This window comes from Amyelois transitella, chromosome 15, assembly GCF_032362555.1.
Source record: "Amyelois transitella isolate CPQ chromosome 15, ilAmyTran1.1, whole genome shotgun sequence".
Classification (NCBI taxonomy): Eukaryota; Metazoa; Arthropoda; class Insecta; order Lepidoptera; family Pyralidae; genus Amyelois; species Amyelois transitella.
The window spans coordinates 1,150,463-1,173,258 of record NC_083518.1 but is presented as its reverse complement, the minus strand read 5'-3'; the positions used below and the strand labels follow the sequence as shown (position 1 = coordinate 1,173,258).

Genomic DNA, 22,796 nt, shown 5'->3' with positions numbered 1-22,796 from the left:
TTTTCACATTTTCCATTATTTCTTTGCTCCTTATAGTTGCAGCGTGATGTTATATAGCCTAAAGCCTTCCTCGATAAATGGTCTATTCAACGCAAAAATATTTTTTCAATTCGAACCAGTAGTTCCTGAGATTAGCGCGTTCAAACAAACAAACTCTTCAGCTTTATAATATTAGTATAGATGTATAATTCTGTGGGTTACTTTAAGCAAACAATGAAATCATTATCACGTATCATGTCACTACAGTAAAACTAAAACAACTATCAACATACCTATAAAGGGTAATGATACTTTGACGATTACAGGATGTTTAAAATTGTACAGCGCACTGGCCGCTAAGAAAAAAAAAGTAAATATTTAATTAAAGAAAAAAAGTGTTTTTATTTTTTATTTTCACAATGATTGTCATGGATTCGAATTACTCACGCTACCGTTGCAGTTGCCAATAGGACCACTCCATCTCTTTCCCATGGATGTCGTAAAAAGCGACTAAGGGATAGGCTTATAAAATTGCGATCCTTTTTTTAGGCGATGGGCTAGCAACCTGTCACTATTTGGATCTCAATTCCATCATCAAGCCGAGCAGCTGAACGTGGTCATTCAGTCTTTTCGGGACTGTTGGTTCTGTCTACCCCGTAAGGGATATAGACGTGACTATATGTATGTATGTTTACATTTGATATTTCTCTTTTTTAAAATACTAGTATAAAATTCATTACGAAGCAACTGGATCGCCCAGTGAGTGGACTGTGTAAAGCCGCCTCTGTTAAGACGTATACCTACTGCGCCGCCCGTCCGTTGCGTCATCCATTGTTTCATTGCTTGACGTCAAACTATCATTAAGTGCTTAATTTATAATACATTTACGGTCGGCAGAGAAATGTGCGTGGGACATTTTAAATTGAGTTGTCACTTACAACTTTATTTTTAGCCGTGACACCATGGAGACGGCTATTTTTTTAAGTCCGTATTTGATTAAGATTTTCTTTAATTATAATATTATTATATAATCGTGCCGTGTGGTTCCCGGCACCAATAAAAAAAGGCATAGGACCACTCCGTCTCCTTGCCATGGATGTCGTAAAAGGTGACTAAGGGATACGCTTACAATGGGATTCTTTTTTTAGGCGATGGACTAGCAACCTGTCACTATTTGAATGTCAATTCTATCATTAAGCCAAATAGCTGAACGTGGCCTATCAGTATTTTTTAAGACTGTTGGCTCTGTCTACCCCACAAGGAATGTAGACGTGACCATATTTATGTATAATTGTAACACATCGTTCCGATTTCGATTTGTCAAACGGTTCATATCACTCCCAAGTCAATGTTGCTAGTTTTAAAACAACACGTTTCGATTGTAAATTGTTTACATAATGCGGATAACAACATTAATTAATAAATACATTGACCGATTGTGACGCAACAACTGATTGGCTGTATGTATACAAGAACTAGCTGTGCCCGCGAATTCGTCCGCGTGGAACAGTTATTTTGGGCATCATTGAAGCCCTCAAGGATGAATAATTTTTCCCCGTTTTTTTTTTCACATATTCCAATATTTCTTCGCTCCTTATAGCGCAGCGTGATGTTATATAGCCTAAAACCTTCCTCGAGAAATGGCGTATTCAACACAAAAAAAATAATTCAATTCGAACTATTAGTGTCTGAGATTAGCGCGTTCAAACAAACAAATAAACTCTTCAGCTTTATAATATTAGTATAGATGTGTAATTATTAAAAACTGTTAACGTGGCGATGTAAATAAGGAAAAATATTATAAATTGTTGATGCGTTACTGTGCTTGCAAACTGTGACAGTCAATTAAATAAATCCTACTACTATTATAAAGGCGAAAGTTTGTATGGATGTATGGATGTTTGTTACTCTTTCACGCAAAAACTACTAAACCGATTACCATGAAATTTGGTATGTAGGCAGCTGAAGACCCAGAATAACACTCATAGGCTACTTTTTATCCCAGAGTTCCCGCGGGATTGATAGGGTTTCCATGCGGACGAAGTCGCGGGCGGCCTCTAGTAAATAAATATATACGGGACAAATTACACATATCAAGTTAGCCTCGAAGTAACTTCGAGACTTGTGTTACGAGATACTATCTGAACGATAGGTACTATATTTTATAATAAATACTTATATAGATAAACATCCAAGACCCAGGCCAATCAGAAAAAGTTCTTTTCTCATCATGCCCTGGCCGCGATTCGAACCCGGGACCTTCGGTGTCACAGACAAGCGTACCACCGCTGCGCTACACAGGCCGAGTTGGTGACAGGATTCAAACATACCTATAATCACGTCTTTATCCCTTACGGAGTCGTCAGAGCCAACAGTCTCGCAAAGACTGATAGGCCACGTTCAGCTATTTGGCTTAATGATAGAACATATATACAATCACGTCTGTATCCCTTGCGGGGTAGACAGAGCCAACAGTCTTGAAAAGACTAAAAGGCACAAAGCTGTATGCCTAATAATGAAATTGAGATTTCAGTTACGAAATAAATATACTAACATTATTATTTTCCATCGAGTATTTATTATTTTTTTCATGTTGAAATATTTTGGACACTTCAACTACATTCCAACAAAGTCCTGACCACAACTTGACCTGACACATTTATTCAACTCATAACTGAGTTATTTAACCGTGAATGGCCGTTTGAGGACGTGGGTTTACCGATTTCGAAACGTCTGTGGTTAGGATTTCCGTCAAATTATATGTGAATCAGAAGAATTCCTTGTTCATCCATCCATCAAATGAATAAAAAAAGCTTTTCTTTAAAATCTACATTAATTCTTAAGAATACGGATATCTCTTTATCCGATTCAGTGGTTGGTAAGGTCTGTTGTGTCATCGCTAACGTCATACGCCATCAACCAATCACAGTGAGGATACGACGCGCTCGACCAATAGCAGCGAAGAGTCTGTCGCGACATCTCAAACGCCACGTGCCACCAGCCTATCACAGCGCGTATGCTGATTCACAATAATTAAGATTTCACGGATTGGAGCATAAATACAATCTCCGACTCAACATAGTGGGAGCCGCGGTTCCCCAGGAATAACACCTAGCCTGGCGGAAGATCTCGAGAAGATGAAAGATCACAGTTATATATTACATACATACATATAATCACGTCCATATCCCTTGCGGGATAGACAGAGTCGACAGTCTTAAAAAGCCTGATAGGCCACATTCAGCTGTTTGGCTTAATGATACAATTGAGATTCAAATAGTGACAGGTTGCTAGCCCACCGACTAAAAGAGGAATCCCAAGTTTATAAGCCTATCCTTTAGTCGCCTTTTACGACATACATGGGAAAGAGATGAAGTGGTTAGTATTGGCACCGGAAGCCACACGACACTGCCGGGAACCACACGGCACTGTGGTTCAATTGTTATATAATGAACAACACGGCATACATTCCTAAATAAAAATAAATATAAACAACAATTTCAAAGCTATGAAGACATGGTTATACTATAATTATATAAGATAAGCTTATAATAACTATTTGAATCTCAATTCTATCAAAAAGCCCATCAGCTGAACGTGGCCTATCAGTCTTTCAAGAATGCTGGCTCTGTCCACCTCGCTAGGGATATAGACATGATCATACGAATGAATGATAATCTCACCTTGAAACACTTCTCCTCTTGCTGACAAAGCTTCTTCAGAATGGTTCCCTGGTCCGGTCCAGCCTTGAAGTTCCCCTGGTGGCCAGCTAGCTGAATCCAGGGGTACCTCTGCTTCTTGTAAGTCTGGAAGAACGGCGTCCACTGCACTATGTTGCGTAGCTTACGCCATCTTTCGGATTGCTGTGGACAAATGATATTTGTGAGTTTTTTTTAAAAAAATTATATAGGTAATACAGACAATAAAACTTCTTGTGCCGTGTAGTTCCCGACACCAATACAATAAGAAATGGGATGTTGTAAAAGGCGACTAAGAGAAAGGGTTATAAACCTGGCATTTTTAGGCGACGGGCTAGCAACCTGTCACTATTTGAATCTCAATTCTATCATTATGCCAAACAGCTGAACGTTGCCTATCAGTCTTGTTAAGACTGTTGATTCTGTAAGGGATATAGACGTGACTATATATATGTATGTATAACAATTATTGCAAATTTTTGTTACAAAAATTCGCCTCTTAACAAGAATGCTCAATTTAAATACTAAATGTTTTGCCCCTTTGATCGCCTCCCACAACATCCACGTGTAACCCGGCTTTCTTAAGACGGCACGTGTAAATCAGCGACCAGTCATCAGTGATGATCTAATGTAACATCATCGTATCATTTTATGAAAAAAAAAAGCTTTAAAAAACCGGCCGATAGCTAAAGGTTCCGCACCAATAAAATAATGAAAATAATATTTTTATTGATTCCGAATTAGTAACTAAAAATGTAATATACACTATCCATACTTATCAATAAATAATAATAAATAAATCTTTATTTCTGTACCATGGTTTACATGAGCATATTTGTGAATCTATAAACATAATTATTTATTTAGTTTGACCCCAATTAAAGTTCTCTGTCAGACCCAATGGTTGACTGGTAGACAATGCTTCTAACATTAAGTCCGCCAATTGTGCTATACGAGTACATTTGTATATTGTGCAATGAAGTTTATTTTTGTAAGTTCGTAACGAATAAACCATAAAACTACTAGGCTGATTTTCACGAAATTTGGCACAGATTTAGAATTCATCTTCGGGCATTAAATATACTACTTTTAATCTGCAAATTCCCACGAAAGCGAAACCTTATTATTTTTAAAGGAAAATAAATCATTGATTTTGTTTAAACTAATTTTTAATTTAAGTTTTTATGACTTTTCAGAGAGTTAGTTACACATATCCATAGTATATACATACATAAAATCACGTCTTTATTCATTACGGGTTAGACAGAGCCAACAGTCTCGCAAAGGCTAAAAAGCCGCGTTAAAAAAATTAAAATTAAAAAATGATATAAAAATATACCTATTATGAGTTTTTTTTTAATCTCAATACTAAGTACTCAATACGCAGTCGTAGTCTACTTTACCCTTTAGATACGGTACCCTAAAATAATTATGCCTATATTACTATCAATCGCACTCCGTTCCAAATTGTTTGACATGACACCTGAGTGGCACTAATTGATGGTGTTGTTAGTGCCAGGTGGCTAATTAGTGTCACTTTGAGGTTCCTTTTGAGTCAAACTCATGTTCATAAGGTGATAAATTTAAAAAAAATGTACAAAAAAGTTACATAGCCCAATCTAGATACCTAAATAAAGATTTGACGAAACATATTGTTAAAGTAGTAAGCCGCTAGCCCATCGCCTAAAAGTAGAATCCCAAGTTAATGAACCTATAACTTAGTCGCCTTTTACGACATCCAAGGAAAAGAGATAGAGTGGTCCTATTCTTTTTTTTAAATAAGTGCCGGGCAACCAAAAGGATGACGATTATAAAACTACCTACTAATATTCTACGCTGACGAAGTTTCGGGTTAATATCTAGTTCTCTTTAATGTCACACCAGCAGTTCTATTTTAAGTTTATACATACATATATACATATGATCACGTCTATATCCCTAGCGGGGAAGACAGAGCCACCAGTCTTAAAAAGACTGATAGGCCACGCTCAGCTATTTGGCTTTGTGACATAATTGAGATTTAAATAGTGACAGGTTGCTAGCCCACCGCCTAAAAAAGGAATCCCATGTTAATAAGCCTATCCCTTAGTCGCCTTTTACGACATCCGTGGGAAAGAGATGGAAGGGTCCTATTCTTTTTTGTAATTGTGCCGGGAACCACACGGTAATTTTAAGTTTATCTTGTTAACTTTATCTGTTTTTAACTGGCATCTGTAAATGGAACTAATCGAGTGTCACCCACGCGCGGGACTGCGTGGGAGTCAATTGGCCGATTCCCTGATAACACGGTAATCTTCGTTTACTTGTAACCATGTTGAAAAAAACAGGCCAAGACCGTGTCGGCCCATGCGCAATGTCTCGAGATTTATAACGCAAAACTCATTACACATTTTTCATATATTAATATATATACGTACTAGTACATACATAAAATCACGCCTTTTTCCCGGAGGGGTAGGCAGAGACTAAATCTTTCCACTTGCCATCTCTGCATACTTCCTTCGCTTCATCCACATTTATAACTCTCTTCATGCAAGTTCTGCGGTTTCGGGTACTCTTGACCATATAAACATAATACCTAATTCGTTCGTTCGTATAATCACGTCTATATCCGTTGCGGGGTAGACAGAGCCAGGATTCTTGAAAGATAGATAGGCCATGTTCGGCTGTCTAATAGTGACAGGTTGCTAGCCCATCGCGTAAAAGGTGAATCCCAAGTTTAAAACTTAACACGTATTTTATCAATTTACTGTTACTAGTATAAACCCCTTAAACGGGAATTTTGACTAAACACTATCTACTATATTGGTATTACATCATGTTGGCACTGTCTACCCCGCAAGGGATACAGACGTGACTATATATATGTACTATATTGATAATACTATTTTTTAACTCAATTTTTATGGAAATTAAATTCCCGTTCCACTCAAGGCAGTGTGTGAGCTATTCTTTACATTATTTGAAAAGTATTGACAAATATTTTACCGCCCACCTTTTTCACATTACAACTCCTGCAGAGAAAAAAAATCATAGCAAAGATCAGAAGAAACCTCTCGTTTTGTAAATAACATAAGATTTATGAGTTTTCAGTCGGAAAAAACATAAAATTGTTTTGTTTCTATTCTTTGTCTTTGTTTTTCTAAAAATAATAATTTCACGGAATCACACGTAATGTGAATTCGTTTGTCTAAAACTAACACTTTTGCGTGTTAAAAGTTACATTTTTTTACTTACATTTAAAATCCACTTGTACAATCAACGCCAGATGAATAATTCCATTCTTTCCAAAACCATAGAAGGTCAGTTTTCTCTGTAATCTATCTTAATTTTACAGAAATAAAATAAGTACAATTTTTAATTATGTAGTACTAGCTGACCCGGCAAACGCTGTTTTGCCAATTATTTTTATATATTATTACGGAACCCTATTTTTTTCCAAAATAAAATATAGTCTATGTTACTCGTGGATAATGTAGCTATCGAATAAAGAATTTTTAAAATCGGTCCAGTAGTTTTTGAGCCTATTCATTACAACCAAACAAACAAAGATTTCCTCTTTATAATATTAGTGTAGATAACGTGTCTCTCTCTCTCTAATCTTGCACGTTCCTATTAAAAAAAATCAAAATTAAAAAACTACTATTCATTATTATGGGACACTTCAACAATTAATAACTGTCATAACTTTTAATTTCACAACATTGGTTGTCGTCAAATAAATTACTCAAAACTAAGTTTACTGCCGGTTCCAAAGCGTCAGTGCAGAAGAAGCGGTAACAAACTGCACTGCAGCATTATATAATTATTACCACGTGGACATAAGAAAATGAGTATTAGCTGCAAACAACCAAACTAAGTGTTTCTTGCAGGATTTGAAGCGACTACCTTTTTATTATTGATCACCATAGTTGTAATTAAATTATCCTCCTGGCTTTAGTCCCGGTTAATCATGATTTCCCCTAGAGATAAATCCAGGTCTTCTATATCAAGAAGCAGTAATTAGGTATTGGAAGAAATTGATAGGTTTTCGTCAACAAAATACGTCACGTCTATATACCTTGCGGTGTAGACAAAACCGAGTCTTGAATAGACTAAAAGGCCATGTTCAGCCCTATGGATCATTGAGATTCAAAAAGTGACAGATTGCCAGCCCATCGCCCGAAAAAGAGTCCCAAGATTATAAGCCTATCCCTTAGTCGTTATTTACGTCATCCATGGGAAAGAGTGGTCCTATTCTTGTTTGTATTGGCACCGGAAGCCACACGACACTGCCGGGAACCACACGGCACTGTTGTTCAATTGTTGTATAATGTAGAGACGTGTCAATATTTAATATCTTATCCATACTTATAGCACAACTAGAGTACTTAATAACTAGTTTTAGGTAAGAACTAAACTTACAATTACCTTCTTGTTATTGAAAATATACGCCCATACCACTACATCCATAAAATCTTCCATATTGAAACTCAAACACTTCGATTGCATCTTTTTAACACTGGCAACTCGCAAACACAACGCAAAAAATTCAAATTCCGAACACCGATATCGGTTTAAATTACCTACTGAAACGGGAAACAAAGGAAATTTCAAAAAATTCAAATTCCGAACGAACCGATGGCGGTTGGAGGCGCACTGGCCGGTAAAGAGACAATGTTGCCAATATAAACCATTATTTTGTGTGAGTCAAGACCACAACCACGATACTATGACGTCAAACGTATGAGTTACGTATTGTAGAAGTTTACTACTATTGGTGGAATTCCGGTTTTGTGGAAGGCGTATACCGGAGCGTGTCGTTTTCGAAAGGGAATCCAGATAATGACATATTGTACATAAATACATACATATCATCACGTCTATATCCCTTGCGGGGTAGATAGTGCCAACAGTCTTGAAAAGACTGATGATAGGCCACGTTCAGCTATTTGGCTTTAAGATAGAATTGAGATTCAAATAGTGACAGGTTGCTAGCCCATCGCCTGAATGAATAATCCCAAGTTTATAAGCCAATCTCTTAGTCGCCTTTTACGACATCCGTTGGAAATGGAAATGGAGTAGTCCTATTCTATAATCTATTGGTGCCGGGAACCACACGGCACATAAATGGTGCTTACTCGTAATTTTAGTGACAAGAATAGAAATGGGAATGCTTAGATGGTTTGGACATGTGGAGAGGATGAATGAAAGTAGGTTGGCTGAGAAAATATACAAGGCCTAGACGAACGTATCTTGATTAAATTAATTTGATCAAGATACGTTCGAACGACCTTAAGGTCGTCCTGGCAAAAGGTCAGGTCAAGTGTACTTGAAACCTACAAGATTGCATGAAAAGACTCATAAATGTGGATGAAGCGAAAGACGTATGCAGAGATCGTGGCAAGTGGAAAGATGTAATATCTTCCTATCACTCCGAGAGAGTGGCATGATTTTATGTATATACTCACGTCTATATGTATGTATGTGTATATCACGGGAACCACACGGCACTTACATAACTAAGGAATAAAATACTGTAAGAATCCAACGAGATTTTACCAGTTATTCGGAGTATTCTGACCTTAGATCATATTATATCCTACTAATATTATAAATGCAGATATACAAGGAGAGTGTGGAGGGAAAGGTCGGAGTGGGAAGGCCTAGACGAACGTATCTTGATCAAATTAAGGACGTCCTGGTAAAGGGTCAGGTCAAGAGTACCCGAAACCGAAGCAAAGTATAAAGTATGCAGAGATCGTGGCAAGTGGAAAGATGTAGTCTCTGCCTACCCCTCCGGGAAAGAGGCGTAATTTTATGTATGTATCCTACTACTATTATAAAGGCGAAAGTTTGTATGGATGTTTGTTACTCTTTCACGCAAAAACTACTGAACCGATTACCATGAAATTTGGTATGTAGGTAGCTGAAGACCCAGAATAACACATAGGCTACTTTTTATCCCAGAGTTCCCGCGGGATTGATAGGGTTTCCATGCGGACGAAGTCGCGGGCGGCCTCTAGTTATTATTATAAATGCGAAAGTTTGTATGTCAGGATGCCAGTATAGATGTCTGTTACTCTTTCACGCAAAAACTACTGAACCGATTACGATGAAATTTGGTATGTCGTTAGCTGAAGACCCAGAATAACACATACGCTACTTTTTACCCCAGAGTTCCCGCGGGATTGATAGGGTTTCCATGCGGACGAAGTCGCGGGCGGCCTCTAGTGAGATCTGTATAATATGAGACGCTGACATACAAATCTGAGTCTGTCATTACGTTATTATTATTGTTTTCAATTTATAAGTACGTCAAACGAAAAATTTTCACATCAATCATCAATTTTTATATTACAACTTTCCTTTACGTCAATGCATTTCCACTAATCAGTCGAAATCATGATTTAGCAATAAAATGCGTTTGTCATCGAGGTGTGATTCTTCTAGAAAATCACGCTTTCAAACTAAAGTAATGTGCATTGCTTCAAGTTTTGTCCGAATGCTGTAAAATTGGAGGTTATGGTTCCATCACAAAAGCATCATTTCATTCATTCATTCATTTTTTTCATATTAAATGTCTGGTTTTATAAACATAGTGTTGTGTTAGTTAGCGAACCTTTCAGTATTTTTAAGACTGCTGGCTCTATTTACCCCGCAAGGAGTATAGACGTGATTATAGGTATGATGAATGAATGAACTAGATAGAATACCTATACGCGTTTCGAAAAATCTTAGGTAGGTATTTAAGAAGTATGCAGGGATTGTAACAAGAAAAAAAGATGTAATTTCTGCCTACCTTACTGGGAAAGGGGCGGTATTTTATGTATTGTTCACTCCTACGCCTTCAAATATCTATCCAGCGGTTTAGAATAAGCGATACGAAGTCAAACAATGTCCCTTTTTTAAATAAGTAGATATTACACTATTATATTATTAATTACACGATATTATATTATTATTATTATATCACTATTTGAATCTCAATTCTATAATTAAGCCAAACAGCTGAACGTGGCTTATCAGTCTTTTCAAGACTGTTGGCTCTGTCTACCCCGTAAGGGATAAAGACGTGATCATATGTATGTATGTATGTAAGTAGATATTACATGGATTATTATTTATTTTAACTTCATTGCGCAAATTACAAATGTATAGCACAATTGGCGGACTTAATGCTAGAAGCATTATCTACCAGTCAACCATTGGGTCTGACGGAGAACAATTTACGTCTATTGATTCCATTTTGAATACATTCATTGAGCAAGTGGCATGAATGCTGAACTTATTGCTCAATGTTCTTAAATCATTACACATAACATATCTCTTACACAGATGACTTAAGGCAACTAATTCTGAGTAAGAGGTCAAGTCTTCATGTTTTTAGTAGACAATGAGACAGATGAGTCTGTCTCATTTGAATTCTGACATTTTTTTTGAGGTGACTAATGTTGAAATACTTGTATCGTCATACTCCTGGCTTTTGACCTGGTCCTCTTACTAAATAAAACCCACGTAGACCAAGATTGAGAAGGTCAAGTAGAAAACAATAGAGACATGTCCAGGTGACGCAATTATATTTTAAATTAAATTATATTGTGCTTATATGAACTGAATTAAACGAACAGTTCCCGGCACCAATAGAAAAAAAGAATAGGACCACTCCATCTCTTTCCCACGGATGTAAAAGGCGACTAAAGGATAGGCTTATAAACTTGGGACTGTTCCTTTAGGTTGTGGGCTAGCGAACTGTCACTATTTGAATCTTAATTCTATCATTGAGCCAAACAGCTGAACGTAGTCTATCAGTGTTTTCAAAACTGTTGGCTCTGTCTACCCCGCAAGGGAATTATAATCACACATATTTATTCGGGTAACTAACAGTTCAACCGCCAATACCCGAGTTTCACATTATATAACTATCCAATTAATATTATTTCACTTTTTATATACCACATTGGTGATACGTGCAAGCATTATACAACATAGTATTATAGTATGTCTGTACTAATATTATAAAGCTGAAGAGTTTGTTTGTTTGAACGCGCTAATCTCAGGAACTACTGGTTCGAATTGAAAATTTATTTTTGTGTTCAATAGACCATTTATCGAGGAAGGCTTAAGGCTATATAACATCACGCTGCAACTATAAGGAGCAAAGAAATAATGGAATATGTGTAAAAAAACCGGGGAAAATTATTCATCCTTCAGGGCTTCAATGATGCCCAAAAGAACTATTCCACGCGGTCAAAATCGCGGGCACAGCTAATCCTACAAATGTTATAAATGCGACAGTTTGTGCGTATGTCAGTATGGATGTTTGTTACTCTTTCACGCAAAAACTACTGAGCCGATTACGATGAAATTTGATGAATGTAGGTAGACGAAGACCCAGAATAATATAGGCTACTTTTTATCCCGGAGTCCCCGCGGGATTGATTCCAAGCGGACGAAGTCGCGGGCATAGCTAGTATAAAATAACACTCATCCCACTACACGTAAGCGCCTGCGCTTTTGTTTTTGCGGTCACTATTTAGCGATAACGTGACAAATAAAAAATTGATTTATTTAATATTTTTGCAAACACTTATCATGTGATTTCTAAATTGCTGCTTGTGTGATAGAGTCAAGGGCATTTGAAAAAACTTTACATACATGCGTACATACATATAATCACGTCTGTATCCCTTGCGGGGTAGACAGAGCCAACAGTCTTGAAAATACTGATAGGCCACGATAAGCTGTTTGGCTTACTGATAGAATTGAGATTCATATTTAAAGTGACAGGTTGCAAGCCCATCGCCTAAAAAAAGAATTCCAAGTTTATAAGCCTATCCCTTAGTCCACAATAAAGAGATTTGAATTTGAATTAGTCGCCTTTTACGTTATCCGTGGGAAAGAGATGGAATGGATCTATTCTTTTTTCTATTGGTGCCGGGAACCACACGGCAAAAATCATTCTGATGTAAAAAAAAGCATTGGTCATAAGATTGTTACCGCTTCTTCCGCACTGACGCCTTGGAAGCGGCAGTAAACTTGGTTTTAAGGCGCTACATTCAGATGACATGTACCTCGATGCGGGCGAGAGGCTCACCCCGCGCGGGGCTCACCCCCGACCAGCTTACCCCGCTAGATCGCCGCCGCACCGTAGCCGCTGGCGCGCGACCTCACGTAACCCGAATAAAGTTTGCGAATGCAATGGAGTCCGCATCAGAATATTTTATTGTTTTTGATACAATAAAATAATTTTACAAAAAAACATACATATATTAAATTACATTATAAGCAATAATATAGTTGCGGATGTATGCAAAAATTTTGTATAAAATGAATAAGTTTGTAATGGTTTTAAAAAAACTACTCGTAATTACTTATTCGATTTCGTTCAATCAAAGGTAATTTACATAGTAATGTATATCATATATTTTTAGGGTTCCGTAGCCAAATGGCTACGGAACCTATGGTTTTCTATCTTGGGTTGTCGTTGATGTCGGCGTCGGAATAATGCCATGACTATCTAAGTCCATAATATCAACTGTCGACTCCACACCATCCGCACTTCTCTGTTCGGACATTGTCAACGACGATATCGGAGACAATTTATTTTTCCTAAAAATTAATAACAATCAAATAATGGGATAATGATTGTGATCGTGCCAAATGAAGAAAGCGAAGAAAAGTAAACCCTGCGACGTCTTGCAGCTGAGGAGGTACCCTGAATAATACAGTTACCTAGGAGTAAGTACCTATAGAAAAAGACAGAACAATCATCCAGTAAAAAGTACTGTTTCCGTAGGCAAAGACCAGGGCAACAACTAGTGACAGTATAACCGACGGCGGCGGAGCTGTTGTTGTTGTTTTATCTATCTATCTACCTACTGGCGCCCCGCCACAAGCCGGTATCAAATGAAATATTTTTCACCTTCAGTGTTTGCGGAGAAAATCTCAGTAGGCATCTATATGTCTATCTATTAGTAAGTGTAATTAGTACCCACCATCTAAATTGTCCCCTATGGGAAGCTCTTCCAAGTTTTTTTCTAACATGCTAACATGACGTAAAATTATACACCTATTTACACTAAACGAAACAAATAAACTGTATTAAAAACTAACCTAAACTATCTATAATATATTTCAGAAAGTACCAAAAAAAAAAAGTATCAAAATCCACGATTCTAAATACCTACGTAATATCACCCCGGCCGACGGAAAAGCGACGCGTAAGATTCAGAGATCAACGACACAATTCATTAACCTGAGCTGACAATTATGTACAGAAATAAATTCAAACAAAATGAATGTGGGAAATTAAATACTTCGCAGAATATTTTTCAACGACGCTCGGAGCGACTGGCACAGGTCCTGCGTCCGAGAATGTGATCCGCGGAGTGAGGCACGCTTACAAAGGACAGCGCTTTATCCCACCCGGTCGTGTAGGAATGAGACAGAGATAAAGTGTCAACACTCTACTGTCCAGTACTATTGTCGCAACAATTTTAATTCCTGTTTTCATCTATTTAGTTTAATGACGTCTAAACAAAACATCCAATCGAAATTTCATCTTCCAGAAGTTATTATTTTTTAATGATCTTCAATTTGGTACAAAATTCAAATTTTAAATCCTTATAGTTTGAGATAAATAATCGAAATCTAGACTTGTGTTCCTGAATTTTTTTGATCGAGGATTTTTGTTCCAATCGTGTTTTCATCTTCCACAAATATAATTGAATATATTTACTTTCATATCCTAAAATATTGAAACGATGCAAGTTATATTTTATGAGAAAAAACCAAGTGAAAATGACCCAAAATCTATGATGTATCGCCTTAAGTAATTTATTTGACGTCACCCAATGTTGTGAATCCAAAAGATTTGACAATTATTAAGCGATATGAAGTATCCTAATATAATAATAATAATGAATAAAAATTTTGAATTTGATTTCTTTTTTAATTTGATTTTTTTTTCAATTGCCTCGTGCATGCGATTTGTCGCAATTCAACAATCGATTGTGAGACGTGAGCGATCGCAATCATTTGATAATGATATCCCTGGTGACGTGACATCATCATTCATCATCAAACATTATTCTATACACACATACACGCACAGTCACGTCCTTTTCCCTTACGGGGTAGACAGAGCCACACTTAGAGTACGCCATTTAGCCCTTGACTCTTGTACAGAAAATTCTCATTAGCGCCATCTATCGAGCAGTATACGAGTTCTGAAGTAACTTGCCAAATCGTTACTAAAACGCGCGACAGATGTCGCCCTGATCATAGAAAGAGATAAAAATAGGTTACCCTCGTTTCTAAAAAGGCTTAACATAAAAATTAAAAGTCGCTTCAATTAGCGCTAATTTGTTAACAGTTACATCAGTAGTCAAAAGAAAAATATATCAAGTAAACAACGTATAAAGTTAATCTTTGAACCGGATGTGAAACACTGAAAAAGTTTATATGCAGCTGAGTGACTTGTTTCTCATATGTGAAAATAAACAGAAAATTCTCAAAAGGGTTATCTACTTTAGAAGGGAATACCCGTCCAAGCGCAAAGGGGGTTCCCCTGTCATTAGTGTACCTAATCCCGATTTTTTTTTATTACCTTCAAGGTTTCTACCGTGCCGTGTGGTTCCCGGCACCAATACAAAAAAGAATAGGACCACTCCATCTCTTTCGCATGTCTTAAAAGGCGACTAAGGGATAGGCTTACAAACTTGGGGTTCTTTTTTAGGCGATGGGTTAGCAACCTGCCACTATTTGAATCTCAATTCTATCATTAAGCCAAATAGCTGTACGTGGCCATTCCGTCTTTTCAAGACTGTTGGCTCTGTCTATCCCCGCAAGGGCTATGAGCGTGACCATATGTATGTATGTAGGTTTCTACCATTCTGGGTTTACCTCAGAATAAAAGATGAGCCGTACAATTGAACATAGTTAGTCAGTTAGCCATACATAGCTGATGGCCTTTCAGTCCTTTCGAGACTGTAATACCTCCCTACACTCCATAGGACCGTTTTGAGACGACCACAAAATAACAAGCAACGATATTTTGTTCAAACAAATTCGCGGGTTAAGGCAAGTGAATGTTCCATTACATACCTACATTACATAATGGTCACGTCTATATCCCTTGCGGGGTAGACAGAGCCAACAGTCTTGAAAAGACTGAAAGGCCACGTTCAGCTATTTGGCTCAATGATAGAATTGAGATTCAATTAGTGACAGGTTGATAGCCCATCGCCTAAAAAAGAATACCAAGTTTGTAAGCCTATGCGTTAGTCGCCTTTTACGACACCAATGGGAAAGAGATGCAGTGGTCCTATTGTTTTTTGTATTGGTGCCGTGTGGTTTCCCGGCACCAATAAAAAAAAGTAAATGTTTTATGGCAAAAATTAACCTGTAAACCACCGACTGAACGTTGAACACATAGAAATTGTAGATATAAAAAAAAACTAAAACAACCCAAATACAACGGAAACACACAATAAATTATATATTCCGCTATCATTTCGTAACACTGCCAGTTTAATAGACTCTAAACTTACGTTTATTGTTGTTCTGTCTCTTTCTCACATAAAATAATTTCCATATGTGTGAAAGAGATGTCGTGTGCGGTTTTATGTCAAGAACATGTGTGACGCACGTAACGTCTTTGAAGGCACCAGCAGTTCATTTCACGAGTACTATGTTTACTCAGAAATTTAGCACATACAGAAATGTAGATATGTTGACATACATACACACATATGGTCACGTCTATATCCTTTGCGGGGTAGACAGAGCCAACAGTCCTGAGCGGACTGATAGGCCACGTTCAGCTATTTGGCTTTAAGATAGAATTGAGATTCGAATAGAGACAAGTTGCTAGCCTATCGCCTAAAAAAAGAATCTCAAGTTTGTAAGCCTATCCCTTAGTCGCCTTTTACGACATCCATGGGAAAGAGATGGAGTGGTCCTATTCTTTTTTGTATTGGTGCCAGGAACCACACGGCACATATGTCGACATTGGTATTATAACTGATTTATATGCTAACCGATGCTTTTACGTTAAGATAATGAGGAAACTAACATACTTAGGGTTAGATTTCCCATATCTATTACTGGTGGTGTTTCTTTCTGTCTTTTCAAGGTTGGCTCTGTCTAACCCGCAAAGTTTATTAGATGTGATTATATGTTTGTACATAATAACATCTGAATTTAATTTTGAAAACAATAACACCACCACGTGGTATATAAAAGCAGTCGCAGGCGCATTAACCATTAAAGTTACCATATGCGACTAATTGCTTAGACAAAACGCGAAACAATTGAAGGAAGCTTAATTTAGGGTCTTATCTCAAGGAAATAAAGTCCAAAATGCGTTAACAATAGTTTTGGATGTTCCTCCTGTCCTTAATTAAAACAATGGCGCGTGATAATGAAAACAAATAGTTTAATTGTAAACTTGGGTAAAGATCTCTTATTAATTAAACACATGAGTCTTAAATTGCTCGACGTCATCATTTTTCGTCATTATCATATTAACAAAAAATAAAAGGACCACTCCATCTCCTTCCAATGGATGTGGTAAAAGGCGACTAATATGTATATAGGCTTATGAACTTTGGATTCTTTTTTAGGCGATGGACTAACAACCTGTAACTATTTGAATCTCAATTCTATCATTAAGCCGAATAGCTGAACGTGGCCTATCAGTCTTTCCAAGATTGTTGGCTCTGTCTACCCCGCAAGGGATATTGACAAAAAAAATTGTGTTTGAATCGTGAGAGCAAATATAACGGTTAACAATATGACATATTCGCTATCATATTACACTTAGTAGATTTCCTGCATGAGGTATAATTCTATGATTATGGCTAGCGTTGTAACTGAATACCTATTGAAAATGGCTGCGACAAACACGTGTTATAAAAGTATTATAAAAAAACAACATTAATTTATCAATACTATTTAAGCAGTTAGCTAAAAACGACTAACGGACAGAAAATATCTATACTAATATTATAAAGCTGAAGAGTTTGTTTGTTTGTTTGTTTGAACGCGCTAATCTCAGGAACTACTGGTTCGAATTGAAAAAATATTTTTGCGTTAAATAGACCATTTATCGAGGAATGCTTTAGGCTGTATAACATCACAGTGCAACTATAAGGAGCAAAGAAATAATGGAAAAGTGAAAAAAAAAACGGGGAAAATTATTCATCCTTGAGGGCTTCAATGATGCCCAAAACAACTACTCCACGCGGATGAAGTCGCGGGCACAGCTAGTTATAAATAAGCATTAAGGGGGCATTATAATAATTTTAATGGTCGTTAAGATACGGCTATAACTTTTTAAAGTTATTTTTACCAAGGAATGCGAGATAAATGGCCAGTGATAGTAATTGTTTTTGTACGGTTTGACGTCATTCAAATACAAATAACATTAACTCGTAGATAAATGAAGAAATAACTGTTATCGGAATGAATTTATCATTTTTATGGGGACATAGGTAGGTATTAATTTTAATTACACACGAGATGAGTAAAGTACTATAAATGCATACTAAGTATTTTATTTCTTTATATCAGAAACTAAATAAGTATATTTATTTATTTAAAACTTCATTGCACAAAAAAATGTACAAAAGGCGGACTTAATGCCGTTTGGCATTCTCTACCAGTCAACCAGCTGACCGAGCAGAAAAACTTTAAGTTGGTGGTGCGATAAAGTGCACATGCAAACATTCATTACAATCAAAATACATGAATACATACAAGATACATTATGACTTATGAGTATATAACGTAGATGTAAACGTATATTTTTTTATTGAAAATACATACATACATACATACGTCTATATCCCTTGCGGGGTAGACAGAGCGAACAGTCCTGAAAAGACTGAATGGCCACGTTCAGCTATTTGGCTTAGTGATAGAATTGAGATTCAAATAGTGACAGGTTGCTAACCCATCGCCTAAAAATAATCCCGAGTTTGTAAATTATTGAAAATCTAAATTATATTTGACAAATTAAAGCAAATTTAGCCTTAAAACTTACGATAAATCTTACAGAGACCTCTGGGTATTTCACAGACCAAAAGGAATAACCGCTATCAACTTTACCCGCGTCATAACGACTTATTAGCACTATAGAATACGTTATTTCCTTATTAGGATTTCTTTCTAATTAATAATTTAGGTTTTTACAAAACAATCGTTCATTCCGATGAAAATGCTGCAGTGTAGTTTGTTCCGCCGCTTCTTCTACACGTGCGCTTTGGAAGCGGTAGTAGTTATAATTAGATTTAAGTTATGTGACGTCAATAAGTGATACCTTGTATCCAATTTTGAAAATAAATCTATTCTATTCTATTTTACATTTTAATACTGACGTGATACTTCGACCGTTTTTGTAAGAGAAAGTAAACATCGTAAGGATAACACTACACGTTCAGGTAATCGGATGTGTAACATACATACATACATAGATATAGTCACGTTCATATCCTTTTACGGGGTAGACAGCGCAAACAGTCCCGAAAAGACTGAATGACCACGTTCAGCTGCTCGGCTTAATGATGGAATTGAGATCCAAATAGTGACAGGTTGCTAGCCCATCGCCTAAAAAAGGATCACAATTTTATAAGCCTATCCCTTAGTCGCCTATTACGACATCCATGGGAACGAGATGGAGCGGTCCTATTCTTTTTTGTATTGGTGTAATAAATCATAAGTAATTAAAATATGGCATTTTAGTTTCATTATGCGGTCTAGGCGTGCACTGAAAGGTGAAATCCCTGGAATTCCTGCAGGAACATAAGTAAATAAGAGGGAAGACAATATATGCACTCTAGCTCTCTTGAGTTCTCTATAAATAGGAGTATAATAAAGAAATATGTAACACTCACTCCCCATTTATTTAAATACTAGTTGTTGCCCGCAACTCCGTTTGCGTGTTATTAGAAAAACGAAGGTTAGGGTTATTTTTATATATTTTTGATTTTTATACGCCAACAGAAAATGCTCATCAGGTTGAACAAGTTTTGTTAAGACGTCTTTTCGATATAGTTATGAGTATAGTTAAGCTAAGTTGATATGGTTCGAAATCAACTGTTCCAGATTCCAAAATAAATTATACCCTATAATTATGTTGGCCAGGCACAAGAACTGCACAACAAAAATAATTTCATTAAAATCCGTTCAGTAGTTTCGGAGATTAGCGTGTACAAACAAACAAACAAACAGACAGACTTTTTATTCAAATTCATGTTCGGTTACTATTTCTTCATCGTAATCAATATTTTTTTTGAAAATATACTCAATGTACAGACAAACTTTTTCAATGTTTTATTATATGTATTGATGATAACGAGAACAATTACCAAAGTTTATACGCGTGGCCCAACACGCACTTGGCCAAATTAATTGTGCCTTAAAACGTTTACAAAATTACCTCTTTCTCTTTTTACATCGGCAATTATTTACCTGAAATCCAAAAAAACATAAGATAAGTTTGTGCGATAAATACATTGTGAACTATAAAGGTTAAATGTTATTTATATAAGTATCAGCGAAAATAAATGAGTCAAAACGAGATCAAATTGTTTAAAAGGTTACTAAAATGTTGCCAAAGTCGGCCCAAGGCAAAGTGATACATACATACATACAAATGGTCACGTCTATATCCCTTGAGGGGTCAACAGAGCCATCAGTTTCGAAAATATCGAGAGGCCACGCTCAGTTGTATGACTAGGTTGCTAGTAGATACATCGCCTACAAGGAGAATCCCAAGTTTATAAGCCTATCCCTTAGTCGATTTTTACGACATCCATGGGATGATATGGAGTGGTTCTATTCCAAGGCGGGAACCACACGGCACCTATACTTAGGTTTACAAATCTACATATAATAACGTCTATATCCCTTGCAGGGAGGTAGAGCCAACAGTCTTGAAAATACTGATAGGCCACGTTCAGCTGTTTGGCTTAATGATAGAATTGAGATTCAAATAGTGACAGGTTGCTAGCCCATCGCCTAAAAGAAACCTTTTTTCGACAGCCATGGGAATGAGTCGGAGTGGTCGTATTCTTTTTGCCGGGAACCACACGGCACTCAGTTTTAACGATAACTTAAAATTTTTTTAATTATTACTTTGATCCCAACGAGTATCTTCCACCCATATCGACGTCGACGTTGCCGTGTGGTTCCCGGCAAAAATAAAAAAAGAATAGGACGACTCCATCTCGTTCCCGTGGATGTCGTAAAAGGCGACTAAGGGACAGGCTTATAAACTTGGGATTCGATTCGGCGATGTGCTAGCAACCTGTCAATATTTGAATCTTAATTCCATCATAAAGCCAAACAGCTGAACGTGGCCTATCAGTATTTTCAAGACTGTTGTCTCTGTCTACCTCGCAAGGGATAAAGACGTGATTATATGTATGTATGTATATCGACGTCAATTCTATGGAAACCTCGTTAAATAATTGTAATTCCTTTTCAACGTAATATGACTAAGCGGCCATTTTGATTGATAGGAATAGGTATATTACCATATACGGGTAATTCTGATTAATGTTAAGTACTTTGTACCTACGTAAGTAATATGGAATTGACAGAATGGAATTATAGCGGGAAATTTGATTAATGTTTGAAGAATGTCGACACAGCAAGAAAAAGAAGTACGTAATTTATTCCACAGTAGCTGTGCCCACGACTTCGTCCGCGTGGAATAGTTATTATGAGCATCATTGAAGCCGTCAAGGATGAATAATATCCCCCGTTTTTTTTTTCACGTTTTCCATTATTTCTTCGCTCCTTATTGTTGCAGCATGTTATATCGTTTAAAGCCTTCCTCGATAAATGGTCTATTCAACGCAAAAATAATTTTTCAATTCAAACCAGTAGTTCCTGAGATAAACGCGTTCAAACAAACAAACTCTTCAGTTTCATAATATTAGTATAGATTGACTTGAGTTTTTATTTAGGCGATTAGTTATCAACCTATCTCTAATTCCGTAATTTAGCCATCTAGCTAAACTTATATAGGCTCTATCTACCCCGTAAGTAATAGGGACGTGAGATAATGATATTCTATTGATTGACTATAATCATCTCATACAAAGAACATTGTCTGATGACACAGCATATTGTATATTTAGGAACAGAATCTCATGTGAATGTCGGTACAAAGTCTTCCCCGGGGTCAAAACGAGGCTTTTTTTTATACTTATTTCTGTCAATTTCACTGGCGTGACGTAAATGTAGGCGGAAATTATTCACGGCTTCTGACGTGCTCATGCGCATCCGACCGGCAAAATGAGACGGAATTATTGACAATGTCTTATTCTGTTGTCATTTTAAGAGCAATAAAATGCAATGATAGTTTTTATTTATATATAAGTTACTAAGTTTTACCCCCAGCTTCGCCCGCGTGAATTTATCACCACGTGCACGCGTGAATTTAGCGACACCTACAAAATAATACAGGTTTTTCGTAAATTCCACGGGAACTATAGTTTTTACCGGGATAAATGGTACCCTATGTCCTAATCCAAACTTTTAATTACATAACTAACAAAAGTGCGAGCCGTGTGGTTCCCGGCAGTGCCGTGTGGTTCCCGGCACCAGTACAAAAAAGGATAGGACCACACCATCTCTTTCCCATGAATGTCGTAAAAGGCGACTAAGGGATAGGCTTACATACTTGGGATTCTTTTTTTTTTAGGGTGCGATGGGCTAGCAGCAACCTGTCACTATTTGAATCTCAATTCTATCATTAAGCCAAATAGCTGAGCGTGGCCTATCAGTCTTTTCAAGACTGTTGGCTCTGTCTAACCCACAAGGGATATTAGACGTGACCATATGTACGTATGTATGTATCTAACAAAACTTCGAAAATAGTCATTGGTACGTGGCCGAGGTGGGATTTGAACCTGTACCTGCGCATCACGCATTTTAACCGGGCACCTTACCAATTCGACCACTGACACTAAATTTCGGATTCCTATCCACACAACGTTACTAATCGAAACTAAAGCCAGGACAATGACTAAGAATCTAAATATTAGGTAACTACTAGCTGTACCCGCGACTTCGTCCGCGTGGAACAGTTATTTCGGGCATCATTGAAGCCATCAAGGATTTTCC

At 36.9% G+C, this 22,796-nt stretch overlaps 1 protein-coding gene across 2 annotated transcripts in view; it reads right to left on the bottom strand.

Annotated features, from left to right (window-relative positions):
• The window catches only part of LOC106136499 (inositol-trisphosphate 3-kinase B), a 62,442-nt gene that overhangs the window by 6,866 nt on the left and 32,780 nt on the right, over positions 1-22,796 (bottom strand). For both annotated transcript variants that reach the window (XM_060948086.1, XM_060948085.1), the window contains exon 2: positions 3,663-3,842. In XM_060948086.1, coding sequence (XP_060804069.1) covers positions 3,663-3,842 — 180 coding nt within the window. The remainder of the gene's footprint in view (positions 1-3,662; positions 3,843-22,796) is intronic.